General features: G+C 52.5%; 1 protein-coding gene across 5 annotated transcripts in view; it reads right to left on the bottom strand.

Moving 5' to 3' along the window:
* Positions 1–1,370: 1,370 nt before the first annotated feature.
* The window catches only part of rarga (retinoic acid receptor gamma a), a 35,978-nt gene continuing 20,405 nt past the window's right edge, over positions 1,371–16,943 (bottom strand). For 4 of the 5 annotated variants that reach the window (XM_035521366.2, XM_035521369.2, XM_035521367.2 and 1 more), the window contains 7 exons: positions 6,632–6,780; positions 5,929–6,070; positions 5,357–5,520; positions 4,967–5,143; positions 4,665–4,869; positions 4,340–4,498; positions 1,371–3,852 (listed from right to left, as the gene is read on the bottom strand). In XM_035521366.2, coding sequence (XP_035377259.1) covers positions 3,494–3,852; positions 4,340–4,498; positions 4,665–4,869; positions 4,967–5,143; positions 5,357–5,520; positions 5,929–6,070; positions 6,632–6,780 — 1,355 coding nt within the window. In that variant the 3' untranslated portion in view covers positions 1,371–3,493. Of the gene's footprint in view, positions 3,853–4,339; positions 4,499–4,664; positions 4,870–4,966; positions 5,144–5,356; positions 5,521–5,928; positions 6,071–6,631; positions 6,781–13,689; positions 14,538–16,943 lie in introns of those variants that run through there. The other variant, XM_081703908.1, reaches the window with a different exon arrangement.

The raw sequence follows: 16,943 nt of genomic DNA, 5'->3' as shown, positions 1-16,943 counted from the left end.
TTCGTGTATACTAATGAGAGAACAGTAACACACATCCAAGTTTTGCTCCAGCAAATATCCCCCCCCCCCCCAAATTTGCCTGGACAGAAAACGGCGTCCTCACTTGGGCGCAGCTGACGCAGCTTTCTGCAGCCACGTGAACCACGTGAACTATGGCCGGAGAAACCAGATCGTACAGCGCTCTGCGCGCGTCACATGAAACGCGAAAACATTAAAACGCACATAAAGCAACGGACCACGTTTTGCGCGGAGACATATTTTCTTAGAGATTAGACATGACCGCGTGCATGTGCGCGAGAGCGACGCATTGACTATGTCGAGTGTGTGCGGATAACGGCGGTACTTTCTTATCTGCACACCCCCTTGAAGATTGATGGCCCAGTTTGGAACCACGCCATTAGCTCCGCTCCCTTCTGCATCCGTGCGCAATGGGGGTTTACGTTTGGGCCCCTGAGCTGCCGTGTGAGGCCTCTTCACTGTGGAACCCGATCGCCCTCTATCGTTCTGATTTATTCTTGCACCATATCTCCTTTTTAAAAGCTATTTTATGGATAATTGTTTAAAAAAAAAGGTTATCGTACATTTTAGATAAGACGCTTTCCGTTACAAAATTTGATGTGACATGCCCTTGTTGGCTAATAGGCCCTTGTGATTATTAACAGGGGGATAAGGACGTTGGTTAGTCTACATGTTAACGATATGGATGTTTGCGAGCTGAGTTAACGTGACCAGATGTTTATGCACAGGTTAAATCGCAAATCTATTTTTATTTGACATTAATTTGGTGAATAATTTGCTTAGATTAATGTTTATAGTTTTGTTTTAGTATTACTGGGTAGGATTGCGTTCAGGTCCGAGTGCAGGATCAGCCTGTAATGTGAGTGTGACTGAATGACGCCCCAGGATGCGTAATAACACGATCATGCTGGATATGTAAAGTTCTGTGTCTGTTAGAACTGATGCATGCTCCTATAAATATCTTAACCTATTTAAATATCTACATATAATAATTTAACGCAAAGTAATTGGGGTTATCTTCCGTCTTCTGCAACCAATTAACGTTCTGTTACTGCTCCTATCTCAGCCGAGCGGGGCAATTAGCACTCTACTGCCCTTACATACATGATCTATGACTTGGGGAATAGAACAGAAAGTGGACTGGACTTCAAACATTTGTCTGTTCAGCACGTCGATAAACCAGACGATGTAAGATAATCCGGTTATTATTTTTGCGGTTGACCCCATTCCAAAGCAGAAAACAAAAACGAAACAACAAAAACGTTATTATGCAATGGAATGAACTCTGGACCAAGACGGCTTGACAACCAACTCCTTACATAAATTAAGGAAATGTACAACATAACAGGAAATCTCACAAGAAATCATTTATTGTGCCTCTGTATGTTTATATGGCTTTTTTTATATAGCAGAACGGCTTGAACACAAACAGAGAACTGAGAAAACCTCAGCCAAACTGAGGGCAAGAAAAAAGCCAGGAGGCAACGTAACCAACTTTCCGTTTGCAACACAGCAGCGTGCTGCCCGGGTGCAACGACGCGTGCGTGCGTGTGTGTCTGTACGAACAGGAGAGAGATGAATGTATGTGGCACAGGTAAAGGTGTTTACGTGTGTGTGATGAAATGAGGAGAAAATGAAAGACTGTGCGTGTGTGCGCGTTACAGCGGCACACCGACGACGTCTGATGACCTATAACCGCGGGCTGGCCAGTAAACACAGCCACCCAATCCCAGACACCCAAACACTCACAGCTGGTTTCTGTATTACATAACTGAAAAACTGGAACATGTTTAATTACACACGGTCATCGAATTACATGCTCTGTTTTTTTTTCCACTTTTCCCCTTTTCTCTGCTGGCAGTTAAGTTGATCAATAATAATAAAAAAGACCGTATCATTTTTATAACGAAGAGAGCATATAAAAGATTTACAATGGCTTTTCTGTGGACATCTCCACGTCCAAGTGGGACAATTAAAACTGAGCAAACATATTCAAAACAACACACACATAAATATTGCTGTTTGCTGCGTGCCTGTAGGCAGCTAGCGTTTGGTCCTCACAGAAATGCCCTGAGTCTGAGTTTCCATGTTCGGTTTCTGTCTAAAGAGAAAAAGCTCTTGTCGACATGCAAGATGTGGCGTTTTTCCGTCTGCGGGAACGATATGTGGATACGTGACGTTTGTGTGTGTATGCGTATCAGTGAGAGTGCAAGTCACTAAATAACCCCCCGACTCGAGCTAAGCGTTTTTTGTTTGTTTGTTTTGTGTTTTAAACTCGAAGGTGCCGAGCGGGGAAACGCCTCTCCGAACCCCCATGGCTCCGGCGATCGGTGCGCAGTCGGCGCTGCGCCTGCAGAGTTGCGCAACAGCAACGATTGAAGTGCTACATGTGCGGCCAGCCGAGAGGCCCTCCTCCACCCGAGCGCTGGGATCAGCGGGCCGTGATCAGTGCGATCCCGAAGGCGGGAACCGAGACTTCCCTTTTCGTTTTGGCTTCACAGCCGGGATCCCTGGAAGCAGCCGCGACGCGCCCTTGCGTCTTTGCAGACTCCACGCTTTGGCACAGAACAGGAAAGTACGGTGTGTTTCACAGCCGGACCTAGTGCCGCGGTGCCGGGCCTGAAAACACACCAATGAACTAGAGTCGAGGCAGGGACGTGACCGCCGGACTGATTATCGTCCACGGCTGGGATGAAGTGCTCGGGGACCCGGTGGAGCGACCGGCTCGACGCTCACACGAGGTCTGCCAGTTACGCGCATTCGATTGTTTCTCCGTTACTCCCCGGGAAAGCTATCCAAACAATACATAGCAGAAATCGTATACAAAGACATACACACATACATACATACATACATACATATATATATATATATATATATATATATATATATATATATATATATATATATATATATATATATATATATATATAAAAGGTTCAGAGATATGTATGGGCTTATTCATAAAACACGAAGAAAAACCGAATAAGTCAAAAAACAAACAAACAAACAAAAAAAACCCAACAAGATTCAAATACATCAGAAAGATTAGCTTTTCCCCCCTTGCAGTGTTCTGAGAAACGTGACCGTCGTCGGTGGTGTTGTTTTGGTGTCGATGCGGCTGCTCCTTTATTTTCAGTACAAACACAATCGTATAAAAAAGAGACCACTGCTTTGTCCGTAAAGGTCAGTTATTTCGTCTCGTGTCTTCCTTCTCGCACTTTTCAGAGAGTTCCTGAGGAGAGGCAGACATCTTAAGCACTGTGTGTGTGGGGGGAGTGTGTGTGTGTGTGTGTGTGTGTGTGTGTGATGGGGGGCTGTTATATAAAGCCTGAGTTGGCGGTGACTGTGATGATAAGGTGATAAGGCTGTATATTTGCCCCTCACGTGGGACAGTTGGGATAGTTTTAGTGGAGTGTAATGTTGAAGGGAGGTATGGGCATGAGGTGTGTGTGTGTGTGTGCGCACGGAGGGCTCACTGGGACCTCCCAACATGACTTTTTCGGGACATGTCCACGCTGGACTCCTGTCCACCCCACGCCTCTCCATCACTGTCTGTGCCCCTCTCCTCCTCGGCATCCTCGTCCTCTTCCTCCTCTTCCTCGGGCGACGGCTCGCTGCCGTTCTCCGTGGCCCAGCTGTCCTCCTCGTCCTCGCGCTCCGTCTTCATCGCCGGCGGCGGAGGGGCCTCCGCCGACGCCGCGGGGGCCTCCGCGTTGCCCTCGCCGCCCTCCCGCTGCTCCTCGAAGGCCTCCGGGTTCTCCAGCATCTCACGGATGAGCGGAGGCATGGGTCCCGGGATCTCCATCTTCAGCTTCACCGCCCTCTCCGCTCCTGGAACGGAATTTTGGCCTTTTAACGCTGTGCCGCAAAAAGTCCACTAAATCAAGCTGAGGTGGAGTTTCCCAAAAGCCCCAGCCGTGTCATCGCGAGTTTAATCTTTAATGAGGCTTTTTACTTTCCTGCGCATGCTTGTTAAACAGCTGTCTGCGTTCATTGTTTGTTCATGGATCCTTCTCACAGCATACTGAAATTCGCACGGCATGTAACCGTGACTGCTACCCTAAAACATCTGAGAACCCATCTAGTGCCTGAAACTACCCAGCTGTCCTTCGCCCCGTCATAAGACACGCAGACCATACCGGTACATGCACGAAGGAACTTGTTATTTGCTGGTACTGGGAAAACCGTGTCGATATTCAGCAAAGGGACAGCGCATTTGCAAGGGATTTAGTGAGTAGTGCAGTGCGTGGGTGGAGTGGGTTCTGGGGGGGGGGGGGGGGGGGGTCGAGGTTTCGTGGGAACGGGGGGGCGGACGGACCTTTTGTGCTGATGCCACGCAGGTCGGTGATCTTCATCAGCATGCGCGGGAACATGTGCGGCTTGTTGGGCCGGCGGCGGCGGGCGTAGATTTTCAGAGCCTCCAGTAGGGGCTCCTGCAGGCGGTCCACGCGCTGGGGTTCCTCCAGGTCCATGCGGTCTGGATACAGGTGGGGACAGGGCTAGTGTTAACATGGACCTACTGGGTGTAACTGGGAGGTGAATGTCTAGCACGGTTTTGGGTTCTCTCAGGTGGCCTTCAGCAACTTCGCACCACGTCCCTCCAGCAGGTGGCAGCACTAGCGCGACAGAGATGGGTGCAGTACCTCCACAGATCAGGCAGATGGCGCTGAGAAGGCCTGTCTCGGTGTCGTCCATCTCCAGTGGCAGCAGCTGCCCGGCGAAAGCGAACACCAGGTCAGTGAGCGGGCCGAAGCCGGCGTTGTGCATCTGCGTGCGGTTGAGAGTCAGCCCGTCCGAGAACGTCATGGTGTCCTGCTCTGGCGTGTAGCGCGTGCAGATCCGCAGCATCTGACGACGGCAGCAAACCGGCAGCGGGGATTTTTACGGAAAAGCGTTCTTGGCATCAAGGATAACCCCCCCCCCCTGTAATTTCAGCCTCAGTTACCAGGATGTCCAGGCAGGCAGATTTGAGGAGGGTGATCTGGTCGGCAATGGTGAGCGTGGTGAAGCCCGGCAGGCGCTTGGCGAACTCCACGATCTTGATGATGCACTTGGTGGAGAGCTCGCTGAACTTATCCCACAGTCCCAGGTCCAGCTGCACCCGGTGATCTGAGCTGGAGTTCTGAGAGAGAGAGAGAGAGAGAAAGAGAGCGAGAGAAAAGCACAGAGTAATTCGAGCACGGCTAAATTTGGGGCGCAGATTTAAAAAAAAAAAAAAATCACATGCACAAAGCATCAAAATTTATCGTGCTGCGGCAGGCCGGCTAGGGATTGTCGCTCTGGTCCTGGTGAGCGTCACGTGCGCTGCACGGGTACCCTGCCGCTCTGCACTCACCGTGGTGTACTTGCCCAGCTGGCACAGTGAGGGGAAGGTCTCCTGGTGCGCTTTGCTCACTTTGTTCACCAGTTCCTCCAGTTCACCGCTCAGCTCGTAGCTCTCGGCGGGCACAACCTCCTCCTTCACATCCTTCTTCTTCTTGTTGCGGTCGTTCCGCACGGCTGGGGGGGGCGACACGGAGACGGGGGTCAGTGGGGTGGGGTGGCACGACGCTCGTTTTGACACGTGTCTCCTCGTATCCGGACCCGTCTCTCTCCACCCTCCCAAGCCTCCACCTACACCACCCCCCCACCACCCACAATCCCCTCCCTCCCAACATTTCCTTCCTCTCAGGATATCCAGTAATAGCAAAGGCACAATGTAATCCTGGCCTCCACACACATCCCACGTGTATAAACGCGGACGAGCCGTCGCGCCTGCTAACGCCCGGCCGTGACGTACTTCAGGAAGAGCCGCCGCGCTCGTTGCCACGCACACGTGACTGTGGTCAGACTCCGACCCCCCCCCCCCACGTCCAGTCAGCGCGGGAGCTTGTCCGCATGCCCGTCTCTCCGCGGGGACCTCCTCACCTTCCTTGGACATGCCAACCTCGAAGCACTTCTGCAGGCGGCAGTACTGGCAGCGGTTGCGCGTGACCTTGTTGATCTGGCAGTTCTTGTCGCGGTGGCAGGTGTACACCATGTTCTTCTGGATGCTGCGCCTGAAGAAACCCTGGTGAGAGAGAGAGAGAGAGAGAGAGAATGACGAGAAAGAGAGGGCACAGAGAGTGGGGATGGAGAGAGAAGCACAGGAAGAAAGATGGAGAGAGGGTGGAGGAAAGAGGAGAGATAGAGAGAGAGAGAGAGGGAGGAAAGAGGAGAGATAGAGAGAGAGAAGGAACATGTCAGCAACAGCCTCTCAGCACGTACACGCTCTCTTATCTACAGTGATTTGCTCTTTTTCAGAGTCAAACGTTTGCCTTTTGCTTTGTCACCAGAACTCTGTTGTTCAAACCTGCTGAACCAAAGCCGTTCTCAAACTGTTCTGGGACTGTGGTCATGCTCTGTCCACAGCCTGTACCGCTGGCACTGGCTTTTCACTTATACTTTGTAATTTGTCTTTCCAGTGACCTATTAGACGCTAGGTTACTGTTTGTATGCTCGGTGAAGTTCATGCGCGTCTGTATCCAGGACTTTGATATGAATCCGGGACCTTGATATTGTAATAGCCTGCGTCGAAGCAAAGCACGGAGAACGTTTCTCCTGGGCCGGGGGCCGCAGGGTGGTGGTGTACCTTGCAGCCCTCGCAAGAGCTGACCCCGTAGTGGTAGCCCGAAGACTTGTCCTGGCACACGAAGCAGGGCTTGTAGACCCGGGGTGGTGGTGGTGGCGAGGGAGAACTGGGCACCATCTCCTCCGAGCTGGTGCTCTGGGTCTCTACCGCTGGAGAGAGAGAGAGAGAGAGAGAGAGAGAGAGAGATATACATTAGATGCTGACTCACTGTCTAAACATCTTGACACAGGAAGTGTTAAAACAGTTCTGAGGAGGAAGGAGCCCGGAGACGCACGCTTGCCTAGGTGTGTCTCTCATTCACATCTCTGTTTCATGGAACTGATGAAGGATTGGTGGGGTTTAAGTGGGAGTGACAGGTCTGTAACCCCTCCCCATGGCCAGCCGGGGGCCAAGGGGGGGGGGCGTGTCGTGGTTTTAGAGACATTTGATTGACAGAAAGATTAAGAGAAAACAAACAGTTTAGCGCAGAGCCAGATAAGTGGCAGCCTCGTAGATGTTGTGATATGGCATGCAACTCGTCCCCACCTCAGGAGGCGAGGTGAGGCGAGGCCACTCGACTGGCTCCTGTCTTGCTCATCTCGTATGTCTGAATGCGTCTCCCTTCCTCCAAACACACTCATCTGTCTTTCCCAAGACGCCGATATGACAAGCGGCCGAGCTATTGTTTGCTTTTCTCTTTCTTTCCAACCATGTGTGTCTGAGCTACAAGTTCCTGCAGCGCAGATGTAATCGCCTTTCAACTTTCACCCCGCGGTTACCCTCGCACTTCACAAGCCCCCAGCCCCGCTCCATTCGCAAGCCCCTGACACACAGACCTTATTTTTCTTCTGTTTCCTGGTCCAAAATTCCTGAGAATGGCCTCTCGCTTTTTCTTTTTTTTCTTTTTTTTTTTTTTTTACTGCAGGCTCGTAAGCCCGGCCTGTAAATGCGCTCTTGGGGCCGGGGTGGAGGCCCCAAGCCCCACCGATAGGCCTTTACGAGGGTCCGTCACTGCCGGCGGCCATTCACGCCACCCACTGTAGCCTCAGCCAGTTAAAAAAAGAAGAAAAAAGAAAAAAAGACCCCATCATAAAAATGAGAAAACACTGAGCCTTTAAAATCCTCATTTTTACTGCCCCCCCCCCCCCCCCCCCCTGTCTAGGACCAATGGAAGCCTAAACTTCACCTACAATCCCTCCCAGCTTGCCTCTCTCTCTCTCTCTCTCTCTCTCTCTCTCTCTCTCTCCCCCTCTCTCTCTCTCTCTCTCTCTCTCCCTCTCTCTCTCTCTTCCAGCTGCACACCACGGGGTCCGGTTTGGCCATTTACAAGAGCTGGCAGACTTCAGAGCGAAAGAAAAGGGGCATAAAGAGGAATTTGCTAGAAAACAGAGAAAAGGGAGAAACCCAGAGGAAGGGGACCGGGAGAGGCCAACGCTCGCACGCGCGGCTACGCCTCTGCTTGTCACTATGGTTACCCAAACTCTATGCAATCCCGTGGGCTGTCCGAGAGGAGTCTCGCACACAAACATTAAGCCTAGAGCCTGTGAAAACCTCCAAAGCCAAACCAATCGCTGAAATGACTGAGCACGTTTGGGTTGGGTGTAAAAATCTGATTCATTCTTCTATTTGTAAACACAAATGCCATAGATAATCAACCCAAGTGCAAGATCTTCTCTGTAATTCCAGTACAGGTGAAATTTACACATCGCGATACAAAACTACTACTGGTATCCAAAGGCAGGCGAGCCAAATGAGGCAGAATAATACAAGATTCTGTTTCCTTGTCACACGGTGGATAATGTTACGCAGTTTTCTGCTGTTTGTGTGTCTCTTTGTTCCATCTTGTATTTGGAAGACAAAACTGATCGCGCTCATTTAGCGATGTTTTCACTACAAGTCTGGGACCTTTACGCGTGAAAGGGGATGTTATGGCGCTCACGGCAGCGGCGACATCAAACGCAGATCCGAAAGCACGTTCGGTCATGTTCTGAATGCTTTCTAATCTTCGAAGAACTAGTGCTGTGTGTTGAAACCAGCTCCGACGCTCCTGTGTGTTGAAACCAGCTCCGACGCTCCTGCTTAGTGTGCGTTTGCAGCCATATGGTGGCAGCAAGCCAGGTGTTGGCAGCTGACTCACGGGTGGCAGCGAGGATCACTTGCCGGGGGGGGGCACTGGACAGTGAGCAAAGCGGGGGGCCTCCGGAAGGTTCGGCTCCGCACCCTCCTGGCCCCTCCTGGGGCCTTTTCTCTCTAGGCATGCCGCTCATCTCCTCGGCGTGGGAAACAAAAGAGGGACGAACACGGCAAGCCGCCCGAGCCTGGGGCTCCGTTCGCATGACAATCCACAGGCTGGCCGCTGCTTGTTGGGGAGGCTGACTGCCGGTGCTGGGGGGAGGGGCCGGGTGGGTGGGTTTTGAGGGGGGCGGGCACAGGCGAGCTGTCAGCGTCCCCCGCTCGTTTCCTGCTAGGTGTCGTTTTACCCCTAATCACCTCTTTCAGAGGCCTCTATAAACAAGCTGTGCACATCTGGGACACTTCTCTCCCGGATCCGCATGGCAGAGAACTCGGTAGCGTGAGCGCAAAGTTCTTACACACGCGTGCGCACCGGCCCATTTCCCGCGTGTAGCCCAAGACGTTCCGCCGTGGTGTTCCGAATGCCTCCCTCTGCCTAACCGTGCCATGAAAGACTCCCACAAAGACGCGCGATGAACGCCCCGTGCGGGAGGCACGCGGCCGACAGAACGCGCAACCATGAACCAAAAGCGCCGCCCTGTCTTTGTTGAAACAGTGTGTACGGCGCCGGGATGTGTGTGAAAGCAAGAACTGCGTGTGCTCGGTGTTGCGACACCACTTGTAGCTGTGCAGCTTGTGACGCATTGGCTAAGGAACAAATATTCTTTCACAATAGCGCAGCACATTCTGTGTACGTGACTGTGGGTGTGATTGAATCTTTAGTGGAACACTGTTCCCAGATCTAGTCTTGGCATGCGTGCTAGCGCGCCTGTGTTTGTGCGTGCCCGCGCGCACACTCCCGCTCGAGGGAGTGTGTGTCTGTGTGTCTGTGTGCGCGTGCGCGCGGCCCTGTCTCCGTGCACATACGTGAGCTGACTTCTAGTAAAGGCTCGTGTTACATGGTGACTACCCCTCAGGGATGGAGTGTGTGCCTTTGCTAATGTTAGAATGGAGGGTATAACCACGCACGAGTGTCTCTGTGCCACCGGACTGCCGCTTAAGTGCTGCAGCCTGCACGGCCTGGGTGCGCGGGGAGCGGGGGGCCAGGGACAGGCTGCCGCTGCCCAGCCTCGAGTCGCAGGGACCCAGCCCGAGAGCCACCGCGGCGCCGTGGCCCGGCCCGGCCCGGCCCGGCAGCCAGCGCGGCAGACGGCACCCAGGTTGGGCGGCTCTCCCGAAACAGCGTGACTGATGGGCAGCCTGGCATTGGCCGCCAGAGCAGGAGGCCCTCCACGAGCCGTGGGCACAGGCCTCCCTACGCCCGCCTCGCCAGCTTTCCGACAGGGGCGCCAGGTGGGGCTCACCCCTCTCTCTCTCTCTCTCTCACTCATTCTCTTTCCCTCACACACCCTCTCACTCTCACTCTCTCTGTGCCCACAGCTTCCTGCCGTACTCTGCACATGGATGTCATCGCGGCGCTTCACGACAACACGACCACACTTCCTTCCTCCTTTTCGCTTCGCTTGCTTTTTTTTTTTTTCCACTGGATGATTGCGACTGTCGGGCCGAGTGGCACTTCCCGTTTGTCAGCCCGGCGAGGTGTGCTGTTGTGTGAAAACAGACCGTGTGACAAAGCTACGAAGTCTCCTCTCCCGGCTGACACCCCTGCGTGTGTCAGTAGGTTTGCTGAGCAGGAGCTGGACGCTGCGTGTGGCCGGCCGCCCTCACCTCGCGTGTACACACGGTGTTCTCGTGAGCTTCAGCAGGCTATTTGAATCATTTCTTTGACTTGCTTCATAGCGGTTTCACAAAACCGGAGTGACGGCCTGATGTGATAGGAAGCTCTGTGTGTGTGGGTGTTTGGGTGTGGGCTTTTATTTAAGGTTCTGAGCAGTAGCAGCTTCTGGCACCAGCTGTCTGCGAGTTCATTACATGCCTACCTCCCTCCCCCACCCTCCACCCTCCACTCCCCCTCCCCTGCCTGAGCCTGCTGAGAGGAGGAACTCTTCCTGTCCCAGAGAAGCGCTCTCTGAAAAGAAGCTCTGTGATACAACCGGGCCACCAGCCAGGAGATGGTTCGGAGAGAGAGAGAGAGAGAGAGAGAGAGAGAGAGAGAGAGAGAGACAGACAGACAGAGACAGACAGAGGGCGGGTGAGAGACAGAAACAGAGGGTGAGAGACAGACAGACATAAACCTCAAACTGGACAAGGCCAGAGAAGCAGCCACGAGGAGTTTGCACTCTCATGTCATAACCAGCGCAAAGGCACGAATACACACATGGTGGCTCCAGAACCCCAGCGCCGCCCGGCGAGGCGACGCGGTGTTGGTCCCGGCACCCGGATGCCAGCGCCGTCCGCGCACGGTGCTCGGCAAGGCGAGCGGTTCCGGGGGAACAGGGTGGCCGTGTCTGTCTGCTGCGGGTTCAAGGGGAATTGTCCTCAGAGACAACAGTGATCTACCCCTCGTCATCCCCCAGCTGTGTGCGCTTCTGTGTGAGAATCCACCACTCGCACGAGCACTGCAGGAACTGCTGGGTCACGTGACCTCACAGGCATTACGGGCTGCACGGGGTTTCTTCATCGCTAGCGTAATACTGGCATTCACAATTGCACTGATATTGCCTGATGTGCAGTTACCAATAACTGATAATGTGTGTTTCAGTAAATCACTTTTTTTTTTCCCGTCTCCTGACCGATCTAGACTTCCATATGAGTGTCTACTGAGTGTTTTGATGTTTACACCATTCAGCAAAAATCATGTTGGTTTCCGACCCGATTTTATCATCCCAGTTTCTAGCAACACAGAATAACCGGAATTTCAGAGAATTTTGACAGTATCCTGCTGCCATCTCTCCTGGCGGCACAACCGAAGGCAAACCGCTCCGCCGCTGTGGATGAAGCTGTCGTCCAAGCGAGACAGATCTTCTGGCGCGGAGACCGGCGCCACCCGCCGGGCTTCACGCGGCGTCTGGGGGCAACTGTCTCTTCTGATTCCTCTCCACTCCAGTGGCTGGACAGCCCTCGCGTGAGCGCAGACGCGAGCTCGGGGGGCCGAGGTGGTCGAGGCCGGGCCGGCACTGGGGTCTCCGGCCCCTCGCTTCCCCCCCGCCCCCATCTGTCTTGCTGTCTGTCCTCTCCTGCCACCTGAGCTGGAGGTGCCCTTATTCACGCGTGTGCCCGCGCGCCGCCCGGGCTTCGTGCGTCAACGGCCCCCCCACGCCCATCCACCCTTTCCCACACCACACTAACCCCCCCCCACCCCCGCGGTACGCAGGCTGTGTAACTCCTTTTCTGGCCATATTACTTCCTTCCCCAAACAATAGAAACCACAAAAGTAGAAGCAGCAGGTTGGTTGACGCCTCGGTGGCGAAAATAAAAGCTGCAAACAACACAAGAGAAACACGCAGAAACAAAACTGGGCGTTTCTCTTATTGCTACAGTTCTATTAGTCCTTTTTGATGCCTGACACCATGATCGTTCATAGGCATGCCATACACTGTCTTTGCTGCCACAGTGTTGGAACACTGGCACACAAATACCATCAGACTTCAAACACACCTGCAACACGGCATTTTACAAAAAAAAACAACTGAAAAGATAACAGGACACTAATGTCATGCCCACCTCTTCAGTGTTGCAGGCATGACGGCAGCTCGACTGGGCTGCAGCGGTCACGCTCCGCCGTGTCTCTGCCTTTCGTCTGTCTCGCTATCTAATTTGGTTAGGGCTTGTGGCCCAGGCCGTGACAGCATCTGAAACCGCGTTTCCCGCCAGGCTTGCGAGAGGCCTGCAAGAGGCCCGTGCCACCTACAGCCGAGGAAGGGCACACACAGGCCTTTCGGTGTCGCTCCCTGCAGCATGGCATGGCCTGGTTCCCTCTGTGCGAAGTGTGAGAAACTTCTGCTTTGAGTGGAGGAAACCGAGAAGTGATGCACGATTACATTGGTGCAATTTTAGTTTTTTTCTTCTTTCTCTCTCTCTTTCGTGGGACGTTATGCTGTGAGAAGACATTGCCCAACAGTGAAGGGTGTGGTCCCCCACCCCCTCTCCCCCGGCTTCGGACTACCACGTGGTGAACAATATTCTCTGTCAGTGAATTTCACTGATAAAAGCGAATTGGAAAGGCCCCGTCAATGCACTCCAAGGTGTGTAATGCTCAAAACGTGCAGCAGTGCTGCTCTGATGGGGGACGCTGTGGTTTTTCAAAGCAGGATGAAGGTCACGAGAGTGGCAAGTTGTGCCCACCAGCCAGAATTAGTCATCTCGGTTTGTCATAAAGAAATCTCTTTCTGCTGACAGCAACTGTCAAGCGCATATGACAAAAATCCCTTTTCTAACGGTTTGTATCTCGTTGGGGTGCTTGTGGTTCTTAATGTTTAACACCTAGACATGATCATTTCTCTTGGCAGAAGAGGGCGTGTTCGGGAGGTCATTCAAAAATGTGTTTGCTTTGCCCAGAATGGCCCAACTGTAACGTTTCACCGCGTCGTGCCAGCGGAGCTGATGCTTGCGTGGCAAAGAGGTGTTCGTCAAACTTTACATTGCTGGCCGTGAGCTCGAGTGCTGGATGTGAGGTCTGAGATAACATTAAACACTCAGCCCTGCGGTGTGGGAGAGGAGGTTTGCACGCCCCTGCCAAGAGCGTAGTGCCGCACCGTGCCCAGGCCCTTCCGTGCACGGCCCCCTGCGACGATGCTGCGCCGCCATCCGGGTATGACGCTGCCAGCCATGTACGGCCCGGTCTCCGACTTAGGAGCACTCTCTCATTAATTAACCAAGATGTCTGGCCAGCTGATAAAAATACCTTTTTTCTTGATTGAGAGTATCATAGTGTTTATGTGGTTTGTAGGTTTGTGTGTGTGTGTGTGTATGTGTGTGTGTGTGTGTGTGTGAGTGAGTTCACATGCCTTAGCAACACCAGAGCCAAGCTGTTGCTCAGCACAGCCGCAGCAACGGAGCCTCTCCTCTCGCTCTGAGCTCCCATGCGGTCGCAGAGCCGGCCCAGAGCCTGCCGACGCCTGGCTCCGCGAGGAAAAGCGCCGACTAGGCGCTGAGACTCTCGGTAAACAGCCAAGCCGAGCGGAGCAGATGTGCGAGCCAAGCCTCGCCCAGGACATCCCTGGGGCGCGCCGGCCGGCCCAGTCTGCCTCTTGCAGGGACACGGGATGGGGGAGGGGGAGAGACAGACGGCTAATTAGAGCCCGCCCCAGGGTGGAGCTCTGGTGGAGCAGGGCCAATGACAGACGAGCCAGCCGCGCCAAAATCTGCAACAATCTGATAACGAAAAGAGACTAAATTTGCCACAGCCGACATGGACATTACGGGACTCTTCTATCCAACCTCCCATGCCGACAGCCATGCGTCAGCGTGGGACACAAACAAACGTTAAATCATTCAAGACATGCATGACGCTTTTGTAGTTAATAACATTTTAAATGACTCAGAAAACGTGTTTTTTTCAGCATCACGGTCAGGTGTGTATTCTTGTGTTATATCAAGTCAGCAGGGTCACCCTGGATTTCTATCTGCCTCTTTTTTCTTTGGTTTTGGGATTTTTCCTGATGACCAGATTCTGGTGCTGGCAGCCACCCGCGCCTGCGTACGGTGCATCTGCAGCGAGCTACAGCGCATCCCCGGTGCGGCGCAACACAGCACCTGGCCCTCCATTCAGCCGCACACCCAGGATATGATGACATCATTCACAGGCAGATGCCCGTAATGTAACACATAAGGTGCAGTGTCTGACTCCATGATAAATTCTGATAGAGGCCCCAGGCAATCTCATGTAAACGAGCAAAATGCTTTTCAGGTCACCTGAACCTCATATTCACTTGAAAATCTATCCTGCTCATAATAAGCTGAGCATTCATAATAAGTACTGAAGCAGTACTTAATAAGTACTTAATAAGCACTTAAGCAGTACTTTTAAGACACGTGAGCCTATAGTATTAATATTAATTAAATATGGGGATATGTTTAGTAGAACGGGATCAATTTCTAGTAAGTAAACTAACATTCCTTTGTAGCCTTAAACTCGCCCAGTTAAAACACAGAGGCATCTCGTGAAGAAGCCTGATTTAGGAAACCAGACCTCCACGATGCGCAGTGCCACAAACAAAACACGGTGATCCTAACGCATGGCACTGGGTGCAAAGACACCCAAAAAAGTGAAAACGGAGTGGAAAGCACATACTTCCGCTTACAAAGGTGCAGCTGGGATATGGTTGGGTTCCATGACTTTGTGCTACGTAAGTTACAACAGCATTGACCAGCACTTTACTATGAATCTCATTGTGGGAAACCACTTTTCCCCCATTCTGGCTACCACCACCCCACGAGAGCACACACACACACACACACACACACACACACACACGCGCACACACACACACACGCATGCACACACACACACACTATCTATTCACACACCAGTCTCTCCAGGCATTCTAATCTTTTAATTGAATCTTTTCTAATTATAATGAAAAATTGAAGACTTCCATTAAAAAAATAAATAGATAAAAATTTTGCGAGGGTTTGCGAAAAGTGACGCCGGGTGCAGGTAACACTGACCCGACCTGTTTCACACACGGCGTCTCGGACTCCGATGCAGACGGCACATTTAGGCCAGGACAGTGGAGTGGGTGGGAGAAAGTAGGAACGCAGAATCATCAGAAAAATCCGACCATGGGAGTTACAAAAGCATCCCAGGAAAAATAGGACGGAGTAAGAACTAAAAATAAAAAGTGAACACACTGAGAAATGACAAAATAAGGTCCTGACTATGTATAGGACAGGCTGGATGTATTAGGTAGGTCATTCGGATGCCTTTAACCAGACACACTGCTAAAGTGAAGTATTTTCTCCATTATAGCATGCTACCATTAAGTTTGAACTCTGACGAGAATGACCTCGGCGCTGTTCTCAGGAACCGCGCTGCAAAAAGATTCATAGATTTCACCTTTCAGCATTTCAGAGAGAAATTGCCAAGAGGAAATGTGATGTTATCACATTGCTAAGAGGTGTTACCAAACCATTGGCTAATTTCCTTTGCTCTGTTAGCTTTACTGCAATACCAGCTCCTTTGAAGTCTGTGCGTTCAGTGGGTTACACAATAAAAAAAAATGCCTCCTCCCTTTCAAATAACTTAAGAGTAGCACACATGGTGTAGAGGGCTGTGTTACCCCTCCCTCACCTCTGACTCGTGGTGGTGGGGGGGGTGACGATTGGGTTGCGGGGGGCAGTAAAGATGCACAGGAAAACAGGAAGTCTTATCACATGGCCCACAGTGCCCAGCAGTGCTTCCACCCTACACCTACGGCCGACAGCCACGGCTTCTCCAACAGCTCAGAGACAATGGGATCTCGTTGTCAAGTCGTGGCTTCGCATGGTTCAAGTTCCCCTAGTGCCAGTACAAAGGAGTGTGTGTGTGTTTTGGGGGGGAGCGCAAGGAGTGAGACAGATAGCGAGAATAAACCTGAGAGAGACTTAGCAAAAAGGCATGTCTAAGTCTCGCTGCCAAATCAGCAACTTTTTTTTTAAAGGGGAACATCCTTCCTGTAGCTAGACTACATTTCTGAACATAAAGGTTCCGAGAGAGACAGCCAGGAGCAGCAGCAACAGTCGACTGGCTAGAGCCCCCCAAATGGGCCCTCACTTGGCTCTTAATGAGATATTGGGACTGCATGTCAATTGGGGGGGGGGGGGGGGGTGCGCTGAAATGGGGGTCTGAAACGGGACACCTCTCTGTTTCTTCTCCAGGACGGCCAGTGTGCTTTCCCACCGCTTTTCCAGGAACCCAGACGGGGCGAAGCTGCGACGGCAGGCACATCGTGCACTGGGCCGCGGGCCCGCATGAGTGTCGCCCGGTGCCGGTGGGGCCTGATTGATTGAACAGACAGGCATGGTGGTGGTGCGATGTGGGTCGCGGGGCCGGCACGGCGGGAGGCGGTGAGGGGCACAGCGCTCCGGCCGGGCCCTGACAGGGCATCTGTCTTCATTAAAAGGCGGCCCAGTGTGGCCGACAGCCACTGAAACGTTGGTGTCTTCGGGATTAATGAAGACAGATGAGTCTCCCCAGAGAGGCCAGCACCAAGGGACAAAACAAAACCCCCCCCCCCAAAAAAAAGAAAGAGAGAGAGAGAGAGAGAGAGAGAGAGAGAGA

Source organism: Electrophorus electricus, chromosome 21 (genome assembly GCF_041902795.1).
Source record: "Electrophorus electricus isolate QZ-2024a chromosome 21, ASM4190279v1, whole genome shotgun sequence".
NCBI classification, from domain to species: Eukaryota; Metazoa; Chordata; class Actinopteri; order Gymnotiformes; family Gymnotidae; genus Electrophorus; species Electrophorus electricus.
The sequence above is the reverse complement of the archived record's forward strand: the minus strand, read 5'-3'. Positions and strand labels throughout refer to the sequence as shown.